Raw genomic sequence first — 21,002 nt, forward strand, 5'->3', positions numbered from 1 at the left:
CCAACCAATTCAAAATCTGAACAATTCACTTCACTCGTATATAAAAATAAAATCTAAAATTCACGATATGGATATATTTTTCAGATAAGGCAGCTAATCGAAACGATGACGAAGAAAACGACGATGCAGAAAACGATACAACAGAACACGAGAAGGATACTACGCTAAAACCATCAAAACCTTTGGGTCCTTCGGCACCTTCGTTCAGAAAAAAAGATGACCTGCATCCCACCGTTGCCAAACCTGCCGGTAACTCTGTAGAACTGAAATGTCCAGCAACAGGTATGAGAGAAATAAAATCCATCCAAAATGCATTACGTATCTAATCAATTTTTCATCATACCTATTTGAATAATCGCTTTACCTTTTCCCTCTTTTTTTTACAGGCAATCCAACGCCAAACATTACTTGGCTAAAGGACGGTTTCCCGGCGACTAGAATTTTGGGTGTAATGAAACCTCGAGGAAAATGGTCAATCATTATGGAAGACAGCAACACTAACGATGAGGGAAATTATACATGCGTTGTGTGTAACATGTACGGCTGCATAAATCACACGTTCAAAGTTAAAATAGTAGGTAAGTTATTGTGAGAAAGACTCGACATGAATAGCTGATTATTAATTTTTGATAAAGAATTGCTAAGATATAGGTAGTCTTACGTTAGTGGTACCGTCTTCTGGCGCAAACAAATTGAGTTATAGGACCGAGTTTATTAACTAAGAATAATTCAATGAGAGTCTGAAGTGGAACGTGCTTTTGTTTGATGTTGTAGGGTTTTATTTCCATTTTGTGAGAAGTGCGTGCAACGATATCCCTCGAGAACTGACATCACTGAGGAAACCTCCGGGTCCATGTCAGCACCCGGAGGTTTCCTCAGTGATGTCAGTATTTTAATTAAACTTGTTAACTTAACATAACCCGGAGGTTTCCTCAGTGATGTCAGTACATTAATTTTACATGCTGACATCACTGAGGAAACCTCCGGGTTTGACCCGGAGGTTTCCTCAGCGATGTCAGCATAAAAATAAGTCATCGCTTAAGGGATATACATACCTCCTTATGTCAAGATCAACATCCGTTGATTAAAATTTACCTATTTGAGGTGAATCGATTAAAAAAAATTTTTTGAATTTTTAAGTTTTCTATTATTAAATTAGTTTTTTTTTAAATGAGCACGTTTCCTTCGACTGTTCGACTTGAACTAATTCTCATAGCATTGGTAACTCACCAATATCAACACCGTGATTACTTATAGAACGACCCCGCGCCAAGCCGTACATCAAGGATGGCTTTCCCAAAAATCTCACCGTTTTGGTGAACACAAATGCGACATTCGAATGCCCGTCGCAAGCCAGTAATGCGTGGTATGTGGAGTGGATAAGGCCATTTTCAAATCAGTCGTTGAATGCTACATTTCCACCAGAAGGATATCACATAAAGGTACCTACTTGAAAAGGGTCGCAAGCTTTTGGAATCGCGGTGTTTGGGGTTTAGGGATCTCATATAGTTATATCGTATCATAAGGTGCACTTTATTACCCAGGGTCAGGGTTATTTTAAATACCTATTTACATATTATTATTTATTTACCTATATCTATCTTATCACATATTTATCAAATTGCATTATACACTGTGAGCTTTTAACGTGGTGATGTTGTTTTTTAATCTATTTGTTATTATTTTGGTGTATACAGAGAGGGTTTTCAGTAAGCCACTTTTAATTCAAGCGCCTCAAAATATGACAATTGTGGTTGGTGAACCGAGCAACTTTAGTTGTGAATTTTTTTCTGATCTTCACCCGTACATCGCGTGGTTCAAGGCTAATATTAAAAACGATGATGAGCGGGATAAGCTTGAGAAATATATGGTGAAGGTACATCGTACACAATGAGCGGCCTGGATATATTTTTTCGCTACGAATTACTAACATTACTAATATTCGATTGGTGTTCGGTGAGGGTTATTTGCTTGTTGTTTTTTTTTTACTCTCTGAGTGTTGTGTGTGTAGCTTTCGGTTTGCACTTGTAGGTATATTGCGTTAAGAATAGGTGATGGCTTTGCATGGATGTCTGATGGGTAGACTATACCTAGATACATTTAGGTAACTGTGTTGTTCGATACTTAATATGAGCAAATTGTTTTTGATTGCGATCATTCTATTTAGCATTATATTCTCAAGTAGTTGATCAAAAGTCAAAAAAATGCGTTGAATTTTTTTCGACAGTTTTTAGATTATTTTTTGAAGCTTTCAATGCCAGGGATCTAAAAGTTGCCTCCAATACTAACTACTCAAAATGTCAGAAATTGGTCATTTTTCAAGTACTCGTACATACTTATAATGGAAGATGACAGAAAATCAGAAAATCACTTTCAAAAATTTCATTTCAAAAAGTCATTGATTTATTTTTTTAATATCTTTGAAAAAAGTATCTACTTACATAGGCATTTCGATCAAAATTCGCTAAACGAACCCACCGATCAATCCCACAGTAAAAACCGTCTCATTTGCGATTTTCGACCATATGTAAGTAGGTATAGGTACATATATGCTCGATCATTTTTTTTCTCGATCATGTTCGAAATGAAAAAATTAATTTTAGTCTCAAAAAATTGAATTCCAGGCGAAGAATCGAGCGATTACAATCGATAATCGATTTATCGAATAGGTATCAAAAATCGATTCTTTCGCAATAATTTTTGATCTTGTATGATCGAACATGTTCGAAATTAAAAACCAACTTTGGCTACTTTCGGATTAAACATCGATCATAATCAAAAGTCGATTAATCGAACCCAAAAAATCTATTCATTTGCGATGTTTGATTTCAATTTCAAATGATCGTGAGATGTTGAAACGAAAAAGCAACGTTTGCCTCAAAATTAGACCTCTTAATCAAAAATCGATTAATCGAATTCCCAAAATCGATTAATTTACGATTTTTGATTTCAAACGTCAAAATGAAAAATTGATTCTAGCTTGAAAAATAAAGCATTCGATCAAAAAATGACTATTATTGAAAATCGACCTCCAAAACTCGATTAATTTGCGATTTTCGATCATAGTTAATCAAACATAATCGAAATAAAAAAATCAATTTTAGCCTCAAAATTGGAATTTTAGATTAAAAATTGATACAATCGATAATTGATAATTCGAATACCAAAAATCGATATTTTTTTGGCAATGAAAAAGTAGTTCTTGCACGAAAAATAAAGCTTTCGATCAAAATGGAATTTCAGATCAAAAATCTATAATCCATATAATCGATTTATTGAACACCAAAAATCGATTCTTTTGCAATTTTCCAATTTCGGCTACTTCCGAACCAAACATCAATCATAATCGAAAATCGATTCATTTGCAATTTTTGATCACAAATGACGAAATTAAAAATCAATTCTAGCCCTTAATATGGAGCTTTCTATCAAAAAATAACAAAAATCGATTCATTTGAGAGTTTCGATATCAATCTTAAATGATCGAATACGTTCTAAACGAAAAAGCAATGTTTGCCTCAAGAATAGACCTCTCGATCAAAAATCAATCAACATCAAATATCGACTAATCGAACTTCTAAAATCGATTCTAGTTTGAAAAGCTTTCCATCAAAAAGTGACTAAAATTGGAAAATCGAACTCTAAAAATTGATTAATTTGCGATTTTCGATCACAAAGTAATCAAACATGTTTGAAATAAAAAATAAATTTCTGCCTCCAAAATACATTAAGTTTCGTCCAATTAATCGTACTATCGAAATGGAATTAAATTTGCAAAATGTAAACAGAGTTCAAAGAAAATATATTGAAATAATCAAATAAAAATCAGAAAACTGAACAAAACTCTTCAAAAATTGCTTGATTTGTTAAAATTCTGTAATCAAGCAGTAGAAAATGACTGAAAGTTGATATTGCGAGACTTATGAAAATTCATTGGAAAAAAATACCTACCTGCATTAAACAGAAAAATTTAAAATAACGAAAAATTCATCGAAATGTCAAAATAATTCAGAAATCATACAAATACTACAAAAACCGTAAAATTGGCATAATTAGGTTCTACCAGAACTTGACGGAATTTAAGAAAAATTTATTTTAAAAATCTCATACCTAAATGGCTACAAAAAAACATCGTTTAAATAGGAATAAATTCAAAAAATTGAGGAAACGTTGAAAAATGTAACCATAAACTCTCAAAAATATAATTCTGAAGCATTGGGAAAAAATAAATGAAAATTACGAAAAGTAAATCAAGAATGCTATAAAAGTGGAATGACATTTTTAAACAAAGAACATAGAATTACCTATCAAAAAAAAATCAAATGTCAGGAAATGGCACATAAAATTGCCAAAAATACATACATCATTCTGGAAAAATTTAGCAAGATATTGCCAACATTTGTTCGAAAATTTGTTCAAAATTATGCTTTAAATACCAATCAAAATATCTAACAGTTGATGAAGCATCTCAAAACTTCAGCAAAATTATAAAAAGAAAATGTAACGAAATTTTAGAATTTTATTATTTTACAAAATTGTAAAATATTGGTTGACTCAACTTCTCACTTATTCTGTAAAATTTCAGCTTCCTTAGAAGAACTTTTCACTTTCTTTTTCAAATTTTCAGCACGTGCCATGTTATGTTCATTTGTATCATGTGTGATTTAACAATACGCATGACAGTGTGAATTAAATTCTATTCAGCTTCGAAAAATACCTACCTATTCCAATAATATACCTAATTCAATTTATTTCCATTTTATAGGAAAATGAAGCAAATCTCGAGTTATCCAATGTAACTTACGAAGATGCAGGATGGTACACTTGTGTGGCAGCTAATAATCTTGGTGCCACTTATGCAAGCGCTTATTTGAACGTCGTAGATGGTTGGTATTTTCAATTACGAGTATAATATCGAAACGATTCTCATTCTGAAAAATTATTATTAATTTTTTTCATTGTTAATTTTTTCCAGAATTAGAAGATCCATTCAAAATGCCAATCATGCCATCACCGTATTCTAGATTCACCACCATTATTATTGTGATTTTAAGCACATCATTTGTAATCGCAGTGATGATAGTAATATGTATTCTTCGTCGATTTAAAAAGTGAGTTGTTGATATTCCTCTCTACTGGTGTAATAATCTTGTAATTATGAACACCAAAAAAAAAAAATTATTAAAAATCAGCACAAATCGTGTCGTATTTGGTGAGATTTCAACATTATCTAATGATAATTTTTCAGGGAAAGACAAAAGAAGCTCATAGCGCTGGAGACGTTGACTCATTGGACGAAAAAAATCATCATTGAAAAGGCAGCTATTTCAAACGAAAATTTACAAGGACCATTGGTAAATCCAACATACCATTAACACGAGTATATGCCCAAGATGCGATATTTACCTAATACCTTATTTTTTTTTTCGTTTTATAGCAAATGCCAATCGTGAAAATCGAACGTCAAAAAGCTCAAAGCGTTAGAACCGATTCATTCTCAGCGAGTGAATACGAATTACCAGTCGACTCAGATTGGGAATTCCCTCGAGAAAATTTGCAACTTGGAAAAAGTCTTGGAGAGGGAGCATTTGGCAAGGTTGTGAAAGCCGAAGCGTTTGGTATCCTGCAACCAAATGCCAACACAACTGTAGCAGTTAAAATGTTAAAAGGTTTGTTTTCTTTGAATTATTTTTTTAAACTTAAGGGAGAATCATAACCTGGGGAGGGGGGGATTTTTTGAGTTAGGCAAAATCAAAAGAGTGTGAAAAAATACCCCACTACCCAAAATTTCAGATACCTACCGAATTTGGGCCTAAAATGTGAGGGAAAAAAAATCAAAATTTCACTTAATTAAGGTATAGGAAGTTGAAATTTGATATGTAGCCTATTTTTGACCTCCCCTCCCCTCCCTACCGAATCGACTGGAAGGAATTTAAAGCGGGTTTGAGCAGTTTTGAAGCCTCTAGCAAGATTTTGAAAATACTATATTTGATACTAGTTTTAAAATATTTCAATTTTCTATGTTTAGAGCAACCCACCGACACCGATATGATGGACTTGGTATCGGAAATGGAATTAATGAAAGTTATAGGAAGACATCGAAACATTCTGAATTTATTAGGATGCTGTACACAAGGAGGAATCTTACTCGTTATCGTCGAATACGCGCCTCATGGAAATTTAAGAGATTTCCTCAGACAGCATCGTCATTCATCCGGATACGAGCCAGCTATTGGAGCACCCTTCAAAGAGAAAACATTGAGTGAAAAAACTCTGGTCAATTTCTCCTACCAAATAGCCAGAGGAATGGAGTATTTGGCTTCTAAAAGAGTACGTACAGCCTATAAAATATTATTGAAGCACATTTTGCATTTTTTTCCCAGCCAAATAAATAGGTAATAAATTCTTCATCTTTATAATTTCAGTGCATACACAGAGATCTTGCTGCTCGAAATATTCTAGTATCAGACAATTACGAGATGAAAATAGCAGATTTCGGTCTCGCTAGGGATATTCATAATAATGATTATTATAGGAAAACCACAGATGGCAGATTACCAGTCAAGTGGATGGCTCCAGAAGCCTTATTCCATAGGGTTTATACTTCGCAATCAGACGTGTAAGTTTGAATTTTCGAAATATATCACTGATCATGAGAGTTACTGCTACCTATGTCGAATTAAATCCATATTGACGTGTCCTTTTATCCCTTTACAGCTGGTCCTACGGCGTATTATTGTGGGAAATTATGACCCTAGGAGGAGTGCCGTATCCTACCATTCCAAATATGGAGGAATTATTTAAATTACTTCGTACTGGTCATCGTATGGAGAAACCAGTTCATTGCTCTTTGCAAATGTAAGTATAAATGTGTGAAAATAGCCTCTGAAGTCTTGATTTTTTGTGAAGAATTCATCGATTAAAATTATCACTTTTTGATTACAGTTATTATGTGATGCGAGATTGTTGGAGTTACGATCCGAACGACCGTCCTGAATTTTCTACTATTGTCAAAGAATTAGAAGAGATATTAATGAATTATAGAGTAAGTATTGCTTATTTTTATTTGCATATTTACGTTGCTGTGGTAAGATTCTTTGTTCCCTTTTTCTTCCTAAAACTGTTTCAATTTCAATGCTAGAAAATATGTCTTATTTTTTTTATTTTTTTTTATTTTTATTTTTTATCAACTGAAAATAAAATTAAAAATGACAAAATTAGTGATAAAACTGCAAGAAACTGAAATGAAATGAGAAATTCTAAAAATTGAATTGAAAACATTGTGTTTGTGCCTAAAATAAATTTGAAAACGTTAAAAATCAAAAACTGAAAATAAAACCGAAAGCTTTGAAAATTAAATTCGAAATTTTGAAAATCAAATGAAAAACTGAAAATAAAATCGAAACATTGAATACTTATTTATGAATTTGGTAGTGTGATTACCAACTGAGAGTGGAATTGACCAACGTAAAAGTCTTCAAAAATGAAATCTAAAACTGAAAAAAAATATACAAAACTAGGATTGAAATCGAAAACCGAGAATGAAATATGAACAGAAAATAAAATTGAAAATTCTGGAAACCGGATCAAAAACTGAAAGTAAAATTGGAAAATGAAAGCAAAATTAGAAAACTACCAAGAGAACATGGAAAAAATAAAAGTGGGTAAAACTGAAAATTCTGAAAGAAAAAATCAAAAACAGAAAATACTTAGTTTCAATTCCTGAAACATTCTTCGATTATTTTGCTTGATGGAATAATTTCATGAGAGGAGCAAAATAGATTGAGAAAATTACTACATGATTCAAACAATATTATTGCCCTTAACTGCCACTCCTTGAAGAAGAGACCATTTCGCCATTTTAAAATTTGTATTTACTATTTTACAGGAATATTTAGACTTGGAGCCTCCTGAATTAGAAACGCCGTCGACTAGTCCTGAATCAAGCGACAGTGAAGATCATTTATTATGATACAATTTTTTGTATTTTAAGGATAATTTTAGCAAAACATCGAACCGTATCAAAGATATACCTAATTAAGAAACATATGCTCGTCTTATATTGTTGTATCTCTTACCAAATGTAGTCTAACTTATTTCAGTATTATTTTGTTTTCATTTATTATTATTTGTTTATTTATTGTGTTACTTGTGTACAAATATGTGGATAAAGAACGATAAGTTGTCAGTCTCATCGTTGGTATACGGTGCTTTTGAAACGGATATGTAAAGAAATATACTCCAGTACAATATTTCAATGATTAGATCTCATTATATTTAAGTTTTTATTTTCCAATGATCGGAATATAGAAATTTTTTGTGCGTGTCAGTGAGGCTAGTTTTGCATTTATTATTTTATTCGAGAGAAGTGAAAGCAATTTAACTGCTATTTTTTTTAATGTTTTGTAAATTAAAAAAAAATGTTAAATTATTTGTATGTAATGTTATTAAAATTAATGTCTTATTACTCAAATGTATATTTTGTATATGATTTCGTGTAATTAATGTTTTTGTAATATTTTACAAATTAAAAAAAAAAGTTGCTCTGTTGTAATTCAAGGTGTTTTAAATATCACCCTAATTTTTGTATTTATGCGACTTAATTCTTAATATTGAACTTTTCATCCAATACAAAACCAATGTATTTATTTTTAAACGCGATTGATTGTGTATCCATGTAATTTAGATGTTTTACAAATTATTCTAATTAATGCAATAAATATTTATTAAAAGTTCATGATGTCAAGACCATAAAAAGGTAATAATTGTGTAGGTCTTGGTACCATATCATGAAATTTAATTTTTTATCACGCCATTTTAATTATTGTACTCGATTACTTGATGTTCAAATTTGAAAAATAATCGATCAAAAACCTATAATATACTTATTCATGGGTAAATTTTGTACCCACGATTCAAGCAATTATGAAGATTTATTAAATATTTTGAATTTTTTTGATTTGTTACCTAAATAGTCGGTTTATTTTTCATTGTACTCGTAAATTGGAAATAAAAATTATTTATATTCAGTGCATGAAATCTAAGATTCATTTTGGATTGTTTTTTTCTTCTCGGTGATTGATTCACGTTTCAGATCAGGAGGTAAGCTTTCATTATTTTAAATAGGTCTAATGAGTGATGATAGTTTTTTTTTTTTGCTTAAAGGCACAATTTTTTCATTTACCAAGTTCTCACGATATTATGAGTTAATAGACAAGCTTTTTTTAATATCAATTTTCCCGAAAAAAATGAAACTTGATTTTTAAAAAAAGCAAAATTTTTGAAACGAAAGAAAATCTGCCTGTTTATGAACTAGGAACATTTTTCTATTTTTGGAAAATGCCGTGTTAAACAATTAAGCATCTCGTTTCAGTTTTAAAATTATAGAAACAATCAAAATTTCAGAATCGAATTCCAAAAATAAATTATAAAAGCAATAAACAATTCGTAATTTAAAATACTGTAGGTCCAGTTTTCAAAACATCAACTAAAATTCCGAAATGAAAATTTTTCAAATCTCGCAATCCCCCCTCCCCTTTCATTGAAATTTCACTCTGTATTCAAATTATTCAGTGGACCAAATCGAAGACGATATTGATGAGAATGACATATCAATTAAATCACACTACAATAGAATGAACGCGTTACGAGGATTCGTCAATAAAGATACGGCGTAAAAGACATCCGTGAAACGGACGACATCGAAATGCTTAAAAAATTCTACAAAAGATTCCAAAAGGCCGGAAACATTCGCACGTGAAGCACACAAAACCGACTCTAGGCATTTTATTAAAGACCAAACTGACGTGTGTAACAAATACAACGATGAATTTTCCAAACACAGCGAGAAATTTCAAACCAACTATCGTGCCGAACCCAAAGATTCCAGAGGTTTGTGAAATATTAATGTTTTTCTAACCAACTCTGGACGCAACATTATATAGAAAATCCGTTTAAAACAAGATTCCCATTCGCAGTTTTTAAGCTTTTGTAACTCGCTGCCGCTTGTCAATGTTTTCATACGCTTGACAACAGCTGTTAAAATTCGTCTGGAAAAATCACCATTGTTCGAGTTCCTAAAAGTTTTAATGGGTTTCGAGAGCTAATGCTTGTCGATATATATAAGTTGTACTTGTACTTGTGTATATTCGGTTTAACTGTGCGAAGCCTATCTTGTGGCTTTTGAATGGTGTTTGTTGTCTCATACAACATGAAAATCCATATAGAGAATTGAGAGGTAGACGGCGGCGGCTTGTTTGAGTAATTTGTTACGTTGTCTACGGTTATGGTATATTTTAGAAATTATTGCCTTTTAACAAGCTGATTTTTTCTATGTATCCAGTACCTACTTATACGATGAAATCTTAATTATGAAAACATTTTCTGCGTTGTATGGGTTTCTCGTCTAGCCTTATAGGTAGCGAAGGAAAAGAATACCTATCGTTTTGAGAACGAGAAAATTGCAAAAATTTGTAAAATTGTCATCAACTTGTATAATGTTTAGCGTCGAAACACGTTGATAATTTTTTCTATGCAATTCTAATAGGTTTTTTTTCAGCCATTAAAAAATTTAATTTGGAAGCCAATCTGAAGCATTCTGTTTCTCGTTTCGAAAAAGTAAGTGAATTGATGATTTTTTTTTTTTTAAATTGAAGGCCAGAATAATATTGATCACTGCTTTGATTCCTGGTTCATATCCGAAATTTAAAACTCATTATTTTTCAGATGGACAAAATTACTAAAAAACTACCTGATAAAATGGGCAGATTTGGGAACAAGTACAACGACCCAGGTTATTCGACAAATAACGAAAATTCGGGCGAATTTTTCGAAAAGTTATCCAAATCTTGTACGTATACTTACTTATTTATGCTAAATACACCAATAATTTCACTTACTATTTGTGGCACGTGCTTGAAAAAAGTACGTCTTAAAAGAAATACAGTCTTATTGTATAACCTTTCATTTATTTTTTCATTTATGAAATTGTAAGAATATAAATAAGTAAGTTACCTCGAACGTGCGACGAATGGTTTTTTTTTATTTTATAAAATCACTTTGTTATACATTTCTGTGTGAAAAATTTCATATTATTGTGTATTTATTTTTACGAATAGGTACTAAATTATAATTAGGCGTTTATTAACGATCAGTTAATCCAATGTTTGTTTGTTTTTTTCCTGCTCGTAATTAATTTAGTGTATTCGTCGTCCGATTATATAGAAATCGTTCAGAGGCGTTTTCTCCGTTCAGTAGTTTTACATCACCTCCAGATTCGAATAAGTATTCACCGCCGTTTGCAGCTCTGGGTGAAAGTAAGTTTATTGTTTAGTATTTAATGTTTTCGTTAATTTTATTTTTTGGGGTTTAACCAATTTATTTTAATGAACTGAAAATTACTGACGTGCTCATGCTTCCGGATAAATTGATCTGACTGACTATGAAAAAAAATTAAGTTTGAGGTTCCATTAAAAGACGTGTTGAACATTGATTTTTTTTTTTTAAATTGTAACATTTTCGGAATAAGCTTGAGTTGATGCAAATTTTTTGATACAACCTCTTACGTCAAACTTTTCAACTAAAATGAGTTCTTTAAAAAATGAAATTTTAAGAAATTTAAACCTGAAGAGGGTTTCTTTTTTTAAAAAAAATTTTCAACAATTATTTGCAAATTGAAAAATTAACTTAGGGATTCAGAAATCGGATTTCAACTGTATTTTACCCATCTATCGAAGTGTTGATCAGTCTAATTGGTGAATATTTATCAATTAGAGGCACCCTAATAGCTATTTATGCAATCAAACGTGATGTAGGTATTGATAAGAAATGACTCATCAAATTTCGATGTCATCTTCCTTTGTAATAAAATTCCTCCCTATTTGTTGCAAAATTTTTACTCGATGTTTTTGAGAAGGAAACAGATGATTCATGTTACGTATTTCTCATTATTGTGTTGTCGTAATTTATCTGTATGTTCATAATCAAAGTATTAGTCAGAAGCAAATCGATAACACAGGGTGTAGAGAAAAGGTCATGAGATAACATTACAAATTGAATCTCATCGCCGATTTTACATTTTTGTTACTTTATCTCGGTCGATTTTTCGTGAGGTTTTTTGAATCGAAGGAAGGCGGAAGATAATATTAGGTATAAATAACTTTTTTGATATTTAAGTAAGATCACGTAATATTCAATTGCTTTGAAAAATTGAAGCATCTCTATCATTTCTCATCCAATTCACGTTATTATTTGTATTGAATTTCAAAGATTAATAAATTGAATCGAAAAATACCTTCTTTTGAAAATTAGCCCAATGCCCAATTGAAATTGAATTTTGAAGAATTTAGGTACGAAGCAGAAAATTTTCATATTGTTTTCTCATTTGCACGTACAGACCGCTGTTCGCTGTAGCTAGCTACTGGCTAACTGGCTATGTTGAAAGAAAGAGGAAGATTCTCAACCTACGCGTCGTTAAATTTTTCAAACAATTTTTTTTCAACTCAAACACACAAACACCCACGCCGTTTAAAACCTCATCTATGTACTTGAAATGCATTCGACGTACATACTTGTGTATTGTATCACTACCTCTGTGCATGAAATCTGGAATTTTTCCATAATCCCTGCGGCTTAACGCCTTCGCATTTCATTCGAAATTTATAATTTTGCTCTCGCATACAAGGTGTCCCATCATCCCATCAAATATTTACCTTGGTTCGGATTTTTCGTATGTGGGAACTTATCGTATATTTCAGCAGGATACCTATTTTACAATTTTATGCGACGACGCCTTTTTTTTTTTTGGAGGTAAGGTACTGCCGTGAAAATAATGTACATAATTATTTTTATTAATTTTTTTAAACAAAATTTTTACTGAAAAATAAGTTGAAGTGAATGACGTTGTGTAAATCTGCATTCTGGCCAGAACATTCGAAAGCCAAAAGAGACCTACAACAAACGAAGCAAATGTCATAAATTGGAACACAAACTTGAAAGCAAAATTTTTATGGACGAATTGGAATTATTTCAATGAATGAACGAATTTTTAGACTTCCACTTCTCATCCTCTTCAAGAAGTCAGGGTCTGGGACAAATTACCCCCTCGGCTATTCGTCTACTTTCCCAATTTATTTCTCATTTTGAATTTGTTTATTGAATTTTTTGAGTAGGTACTCGTATTTGTAACTCCAATTTTTTAGTGTTAATTCCTTCGAAAAAATTCTCGAAGCTTGTCATATTAGAGATCAGTTTTTAATTTTTTATTAGAAACCGGGTTATTGTTAAAGTTGGTTGTGCTGATGGACCTAGTAATATTGAGATTTTTTTCTTTCATTTTTTGGTGTCATAAGTAGGTCCTTCAATAATTTTTGACAATAGACTGTCATGTGATGGAATCTTTTTTTTTTTTTTTTTTTTTTGAAAGACAGATGTTGTCTCAAAAATTATGACCAAATGACCTCAAAACAAGACGTAAAAAAATGTCAAAGTTTTAGCTAAACTCTTTTTATAAAAATTGCGATTAAAGTACATTTCACTTTCTTGCCAATAATTGCTAAAAAAAATCTTGTTTTTCGCCAAAATCGTGAGTCATTATTTTTAGGAAAATTGCTCCCAAAGTACTCGTTTTTTTTGCCAAATATTTCCAAAAAGTATCACTTTTTTCCAATAATTCTCAAAAAGTTCTGCCTTTTACTAAAATTATTCTCGATCGAATCTTGTTTTCTGCCAAAAGAACAAGAAGTCTCCACTTATGGCTAAAATTGCCAATAAATCTCATTTTCTACCAAATTCAGTCTCTAATTCCTTCAATTTTGAACAGACCATTCGTACAGAGGATATTTTTTTGTTTATTTTTGAATGTTATCCCAAAATTTGTCCTCAATAGTTTCATTTTTGAGTATTTTGAAAAATGTAACCACTTTAATTTCCAACTGTGTGATTTCGAAATGTCCTTCTGCTCGTCAGAAGTGTAGCAGATGAAGCAGATTAACACGGGACACCTTGTATACTTAATGACTTTTCCGACCGGAAGAATTTCAAGGGATGCATTTCGTAATAAGATGACATGGAGAATTTTTGCAATGTGGTTGCGATAATATCGCGAAAGCTTACGGAGTGGTAGGCGTTTTTAATGTAAAAATCATAAAACAATACGACGATGATTATAATACACTCGGTGGATGTAAACTAGTTGATATATCATACTACTCGTATATATTAGACAAACACCTTGGAACAATTGCGTTAAGGAAAGATGTTAAAAAAATATTTTTGCTCTTTTGCACAGGAGGAGGATCAATGTTCAGTTACGATACCGGCATAAACCAGCTATTCGGTTCATCGACAGATGGTACAGGTAGCCAATCGCAAAACCAGAATAACGGATTTTTCGGATTCAGTTTCACTAGTTCTAGTTCTAGTTCAATGGAACAAAATGACCAGCCTTTGAAAATGTTCTAGTATTATTACTGGCGGCGCGAGTAGTGCTCAAGTTAAGTTGTTGTTATTAAATTACATACAATTCAGTTCGCGACTCTCGTTTAAAATTATTAGGTATTATTTTTTTTTTACCGATCTCTCAGTATTTTTTTCATTTTTGATTCCTTTTAAGTAATTTTCTTTTTGTTTTAGTTTCATTTTTTGCCCTCTTTCTATTAAATGCAATAAAAAAATATCATTCGTGTTGATTATATTTTTCATGCTGGTATGATTTCAAGGACAAATAATAGTAGTACACTTGTTTTATACTACGAACCGGTTACCCGGCCAGTTCATCTCCCTAGACTCGAGACCCATCGTCCGCCGTGTACCGTATGCGGTCCCTTACCACACCATCGCCATCGCATTGGAACAGGTTATCAGTACGTTTTCGTCGGTGATCCCCTTAACGACGTGTTTGCCGGTGCGATCCGCTTCGAAGCACGTGTATAACTTATTTCGTTAAATTTTTCGGATATTGAGGTGCTTTTTTTTTACGTACGTACGTGTACTTCGGTGGTGAATTGTTGTTGTTGTTGTGTTGGTGTATGTGCCGGAAGTTCTCACCGGGTTTGATGTATCGTGATGAAAAGGTACGTTTTACGGGAACTACCTTACCTATTCTTCCTATTCGATTACCCCGTATCTGACTGAGAGTGCGGTGTTAATGACGAATTAACGATGTATTTCTAATTTAGTAAAGCTTCATTAGCCCCGAATGTAAACGAGTGGAATTTTTTTCTCGTGTTTTGAATTTTTTTTCGTGGAATAATTTTAACGGTTCGAATTGTTTTCGTGTTGCTGAAATGCGATGTTTTATTTTCTTCGTAAGTAATAACATCTTGACGATGAACAACAGGTGTGCGCGAAGGAACTTCATTTCTTTGAAAAGATAAGCGGTTGCGGTGAATAATTACCTGCGCGTCAACTAGCAACTGCAACTTGCAACCGGAGGTTTCGGTTTCAAATGAAAAGGTAAATGGATAAATTAACTAGGTAGAGAGTTATTGCGTTTTATTATTTTATAGATATAGTGTGTTTGATTCGTTGAACTCGAGAGTCGAGTTGAGAGTCAATGATGTTCGATTTTTGGGGTTTTGTTTGTGTACTTGGTGGGAAAAAGGGCGAACTTGATTATGAACAAGATGTCTTCAGTTGAGAGTTGTCTTTAAAGTTTCATTATTATGTTTCGAGGAAAATCTTAATTAAGTCTCATCAGTGAATTTTTTGTGTGTAAAGTTATCCCATTATTTCCGTTATTGAATCATCGGTTAAAATTTCAGATGCTTGAGTGTGTTTTTTAACGTTTGGTGAATATTTTGTAATGAAATTTGGAACATAAGGGGGAAAAATCAAAATGTTGCCAATTTGACATTTGACGTGGAAAGTTGAAATTTGGTATCTAATCCTGTATGTCACATTTTCAACCCCCCCCCCTCCTCCACCGACTCAATCAATAATGATAACTCGCTTCAAACCTTAATTTTAATATGCCGAAAGTCGATTGGAGGTGTTTTCAAACCTTCCTTGAGCTTTCAGCCATATTTTGAAGGTTCCAGATGTTTAAAAAGATGCTATTGAAGATTATCCAATTCAACTTGAGCTTGTATAATTAATGCGATTCTGTTCACCGGTAGTAAAATTTACAACTCCTCAAAGTTGTGAAGTAATTCCAGAGCTAAAAAAAGTGAACTTCGTGCTGTAGATTCTATAATTATTTTTAAAATGGTTGTAATACAGGGTGCCCAGAAATATTCTCCAGTCCAACAACCAATCATGTGCTATCATTATTATCATTCACTGTGACCAACCAAAGTATTTTAGTAGAAAACTTTTTTAGGGGTACTCGATATTTCTGGGCACCCTGTATCGTGCACCAAGTTTTCTGTTAAATTTATAGTTGTCTGACTATCTACATATAGCTAAATGTTTCGGTTGATCACAGCGAATGATAATAATGATAGCACATGATTGGTTGTTAACTTGTTAGACTGAGGTGATAACATTCCACCAATCATATGCATCTATTTCGCGTTGCCAACCTATACGTATTTTAATAAAAAAAAAACTTTGTTTGGGGTTCACGATATTTTTGCGCACTCTGTATATTGGGGGGGGGGGAATTCATTATGGAAATCAATGTTGAAATTTTCATCCCAAAATTCACACTTTTTTGAAAAACATTTGTACAGTAGCTAAGTTTTACCATTTTCAGAAATTCATATTTTAAATTCAAACAATTTACGTACCTACTTTGGTAGCTCAAAACTTTTTAGTTTTTTTTTTTAAATTGATGTCAAAGATGAGTTGTTTACCAAACAGAATTTTCCCTCTAGTTTTCCCCTATAAAAATGTTTCTCGCCCACCCCACTCCTCCCTCCAAAAAATAAAAAAGTTTATTGGTGAAGTTTTTTCTGAAATTTCTTTTTCAAAATAAAGTTTTCTTATTTTTTTTTTTTCAAAAAATGTATTAAAGAAGTTTTTTTTATATAAGTTTTCTGAAATGAAAAGTTTCCTGCAAAAATGAGTACTCAGTTTTTGAAAGTTGAGTTCAAAAACTGGACAAATGATTTTTGGTGAGAGTTTTTTCACTAGAGACCTTTCTGTTTTTTGAAAAAAGTAAAGCTTAATAGCTTTTGTTCCATGACATTTTCCTTTTCCTCTTCAGAATCAGAAATCAAGTTTCTAGTTTTTCTCCAAAAATTTTTCTGTTTAGAAGTGAAGTTTTCATTTTTTTTCTTCAGAGATGAAGGTTGCATTTTCTGTTCCAAATTCAAAAATGAAGTTTACATTCAATTTTCAAAAATGATAATTACATTTTCTCTTCTAAAAATAAAGTTTACAAACTTCTTTTTAAAAACACGAGCCTGGGGCGAATTTCTTCTCTTGCCCCCTTTGCCGGTGGCTTCGATTTTCTGAAAATTACGATAATTTTCTTACTTTTGCACCCAACTTGCACCTTTTCCAATTTTGATTTCCAAAGTGAATTTTTTTCATTCTCAAGATATCTAATGCTAACTATACGTTCCTTGTTTTGTTCAAGTTCGATACCTAATACTTGTTTTTTGTGTTTTTAAGGGAGAGGGGGGGGGGGTTCCAAAAAAATAATTTTTGCAACTTTTTTTTCAAACTTGAAAATTATAATTCAGATTTCTAAAACATTTTCAATTATGGACGTTTTAGTTTCAAAGATTTTTGATTGGTTCCTTTTCTGAATTTATTCATTTGAAAAATAAGGTGACTGATTTTTTGAGGAATTCCCTTTACGACTTCGATTTTTAAAAAATCCAATTTATGTAGTTTCTCATTCGTCTCTTTTTTATAGTTATGAAATTCTTTATGCTTGATTCGTCAATTTAATTACTTCAGACTCGTCGTGAGGTGGGAAGAAAATTATACCAAAATAAGTTTTTATTAGTAATATCATTATTGAAAATTTTCGAAATCCCCCCCGCCCCACCTCTTGACCTTCATCTTGTTTTGGTCTATAGAATATTTTGTCTTGAATTCACCCGTTCGAAGTAATTTCTCTTCCTGCACTCGCGATACCTGCAAATGTACATAGGTACCACACTTCATTAAAAAATTGCACCAATTTAAATTTGCTTTTGAAGAGAAATACTTTCAAGTTATGGATCCGAATAAAAAATCTCTATGTGATGTCATGGTTGCACAAATCAGTCGTGAAATGGAAAATCTTAGTGGGTCTGTGACACCACTGCTGTTTTGAGCCCTGCCCACAAATTTTGAATCATTGAAATTGTTCTTCAATTTTCAAAAAATCGAAAATACGAGAAATGTGTATTTGAGTACATAATCCAAAAAAATCTTGAAAAAATCTATTAATAAAAATTCTTCTGGAATGTAGGTAATTAGGTACATATACATACTTATACGACAAACATTTTTTGTTTTCATCCGAATTTCAAATTAAAATGCACTTGAATTATTTTTATAAATTAAAATTCGATTCGATTCAAATCTCAAATTGAAATTAAGCCTATTTTTGGATAAAATCGATTCAATTTGATTTTAAAACAAAAATTCGAAAAGAAATTTTGATGCTGAATTTAAAAATTTAATAAATCTTTTGTTTCAAGTTTAAGGTTAGGTACAATTTTTGAATTTCGAATCTCTTTCAACTAATTTTATTCCATCTCAAGAAGACAAATTCGAGGTGTTTTTGCAGTGTAATCACCCTGACGTAATGTGTGCTCATTGCTGGTACCTACCTAATTTTCTTTCTTCGTTCCACTTCTATATATACTTAATGAAAAAAACCATCTCGTATTTCCTGGAAATCCTTCTGTCTGCATATTATACGAACACCCTTTTTGGGTTCATTTTGCCTCAGTTTACATTTCCCATTAAAACTGGGAAACAAACTGACCTGAAGCGAACTCATCTCGTTTGTATGCTGATGATCTAAATTCTTACACCATGTAGCCAGCTCTACCATGTATCTTATCTACCTATAAAGTACCAGTAGTACGTACTACGTACGTAAATAAAATACGCACTTCTGCGATCCCATACCACTGCTGGATGAACAATCGCCAGAATCTCATGCGTGGAATCAGGAATGCGTCCACACTCTACACACGTAACCTGCTTCTGCTTCTTACTTATATTCTGTAACAAATAAATACATAAGTATGTAACCTGCTCGCATGACCAATATACCTACTACCTTTTCACGTTTCGCGAAAAAATAAATACCTGTTGTACGGAAAAAGTAAAATATCTCTTGCCCGAAGGCACAGCTATACTCATACGAAGTAAATATCAAAATCGCCAAAAGCATCGAAGTTATGTTACGTTATTTTAACTTCCAACACCTACACAGATACCTTCTCCAAATTATGGGCATTTTTTTTACCTCTACAAAGGTTCACGGACCCAATACCTTCTATGTACCTTGTACCCTATTGTTACGTCAGTATAGGTACCTATACACTGAGAAAGTGTGTAAGGAAAACCGTAAAATTATAATTGAGGGTTTGCTCGCGGTAATGACTGACTTGATTTTTTTTGGTGATAATAAGTTATAATATTGTTACGTAAAATTTACGAGCAGGTATTTTAGGCACATCTCTATATTTTTATCTCGTTTTATCTGTGCGCTGTTATTGAAATACACTTTTACCGGCGTACTCGGGATGTATTTGAATTGAGTTATTTTAGATGTATTTTTCACTTAATTTCATTTTTTGTTCTTTTTATAATTTCAGTGGTGTCAAGAGTTGCACTTACCAGAGGCGGTGATTCCTAGAAGATTGAAGAATTTAGAAGGGTGAGTTTTTATTCTGTTTTATTACCTATTTGATACGTCTTTAGGGAAGTTGTTTACGCCTCCTCCTTCGTCCTCGTCGTTAATTAGTACACGAAGAAAATCGCCTCGAGCTTATTTGTAGTGATTGAAAAATAGAACTTGAAATTAATCATTTCTATTTAAAAAGGTGTTGGTAAAAATTGTTGATGAAAATCTTGGCCATTTTCAAGGTTTATAAAAATAATGAAGGAATTGTGGAGGAAAGTGTAGAATTATTGAAAGTGGCCATTTTAGCCTTTATGCACTTGTTTTATGGAACTTTCTTTGTCTTTACGTGATTTTTTCCTTTCATGCTATTCACATTACAGATAGTCAACAAATCTCGGAAATCGAACGATTAAATAATAAAACCCTAGCGTGATGGTTCAATTTTCGCGTGATTTTATCCCATTATAAAGGTTATAAGTTGTGTAGTTTTCGTTTTATCGATATGTAAATATTATGTAAACGTAGTTTCAATGTTGTTAATAGTATTTCTGCGGCTAAAACGATTATGATTTTTCAAGAAATTATTTCTAAAACAGCGTAACATCTGTCGTTACGTGGGCTTCATCCGGGTTTTCGTGAAACCGAACCTTATAGCGGATAGCCTGAAGGTTTATTTCACCGTGACATTTCTCACTATCTCGAACGAAAGGGTGTGTATGCTTAACAATGATGTACTTTAACAATGTCTTACCTTACACACTCTTATGTTTATGTAGTTACACGTATTCGATGCTATAAAAACCGGCAGCATTGCAGCCTAATCCCGTATAACCGTTTGCGTTCCGTTCATCGAGTCTGAGCGAACGAACGTCTCCACCCTGATGGCTGGAAGACGCCACCGGAAAATGTTCATACGTGTGTGAAAATATTGTTTTAAAAAGGAAAGGATTACAACGTGGGTTATAATTCGAGGTGTAAGTTAGTGGGTACTTGAAGCCTGGAAATCTCGAAGGTCGTTGCTGTCGTATCAAGACGTTACCTATGTATTTTTACGTGTGTAGTTGGCTAAATTCAAATTGACACATATTTCGTCGATATCAGCCATTTCGATTTTGTATATATCTGAGAAGGAGAAGAAGGGAAGATGTAAAATAAAAAAATTTAATCGAGAATGATGTAATTTCCCTGCTGATTGCATTCGATCCAATAGAATGAAACTAAAATAATCTCGAAATTAGAGGTATCTCTTCTCTTCCTTTGTTTG

The 21,002-nt window shown here is 32.3% G+C and overlaps 1 protein-coding gene across 2 annotated transcripts in view; it reads left to right on the forward strand.

The window, feature by feature from the left end:
* The window catches only part of LOC135842315 (fibroblast growth factor receptor homolog 1-like), a 46,556-nt gene extending 37,526 nt beyond the window's left edge, over nt 1-9,030 (forward strand). The window contains exons 8-19 of one of the 2 annotated variants that reach the window (XM_065359710.1): nt 85-282; nt 387-578; nt 1,258-1,442; nt 4,766-4,886; nt 4,976-5,111; nt 5,249-5,354; nt 5,438-5,669; nt 6,029-6,330; nt 6,426-6,619; nt 6,718-6,858; nt 6,946-7,045; nt 7,889-9,030. In XM_065359710.1, coding sequence (XP_065215782.1) covers nt 85-282; nt 387-578; nt 1,258-1,442; nt 4,766-4,886; nt 4,976-5,111; nt 5,249-5,354; nt 5,438-5,669; nt 6,029-6,330; nt 6,426-6,619; nt 6,718-6,858; nt 6,946-7,045; nt 7,889-7,972 — 1,991 coding nt within the window. In that variant the 3' untranslated portion in view covers nt 7,973-9,030. Of the gene's footprint in view, nt 1-84; nt 283-386; nt 579-1,257; nt 1,443-1,697; nt 1,877-4,765; nt 4,887-4,975; nt 5,112-5,248; nt 5,355-5,437; nt 5,670-6,028; nt 6,331-6,425; nt 6,620-6,717; nt 6,859-6,945; nt 7,046-7,888 lie in introns of both variants that reach the window. The other variant, XM_065359711.1, reaches the window with a different exon arrangement.
* The last annotated feature ends 11,972 nt before the right edge of the window (nt 9,031-21,002 follow it).

This window comes from Planococcus citri, chromosome 4 (genome assembly GCF_950023065.1).
Source record: "Planococcus citri chromosome 4, ihPlaCitr1.1, whole genome shotgun sequence".
In the NCBI taxonomy this organism is placed as follows: Eukaryota; Metazoa; Arthropoda; class Insecta; order Hemiptera; family Pseudococcidae; genus Planococcus; species Planococcus citri.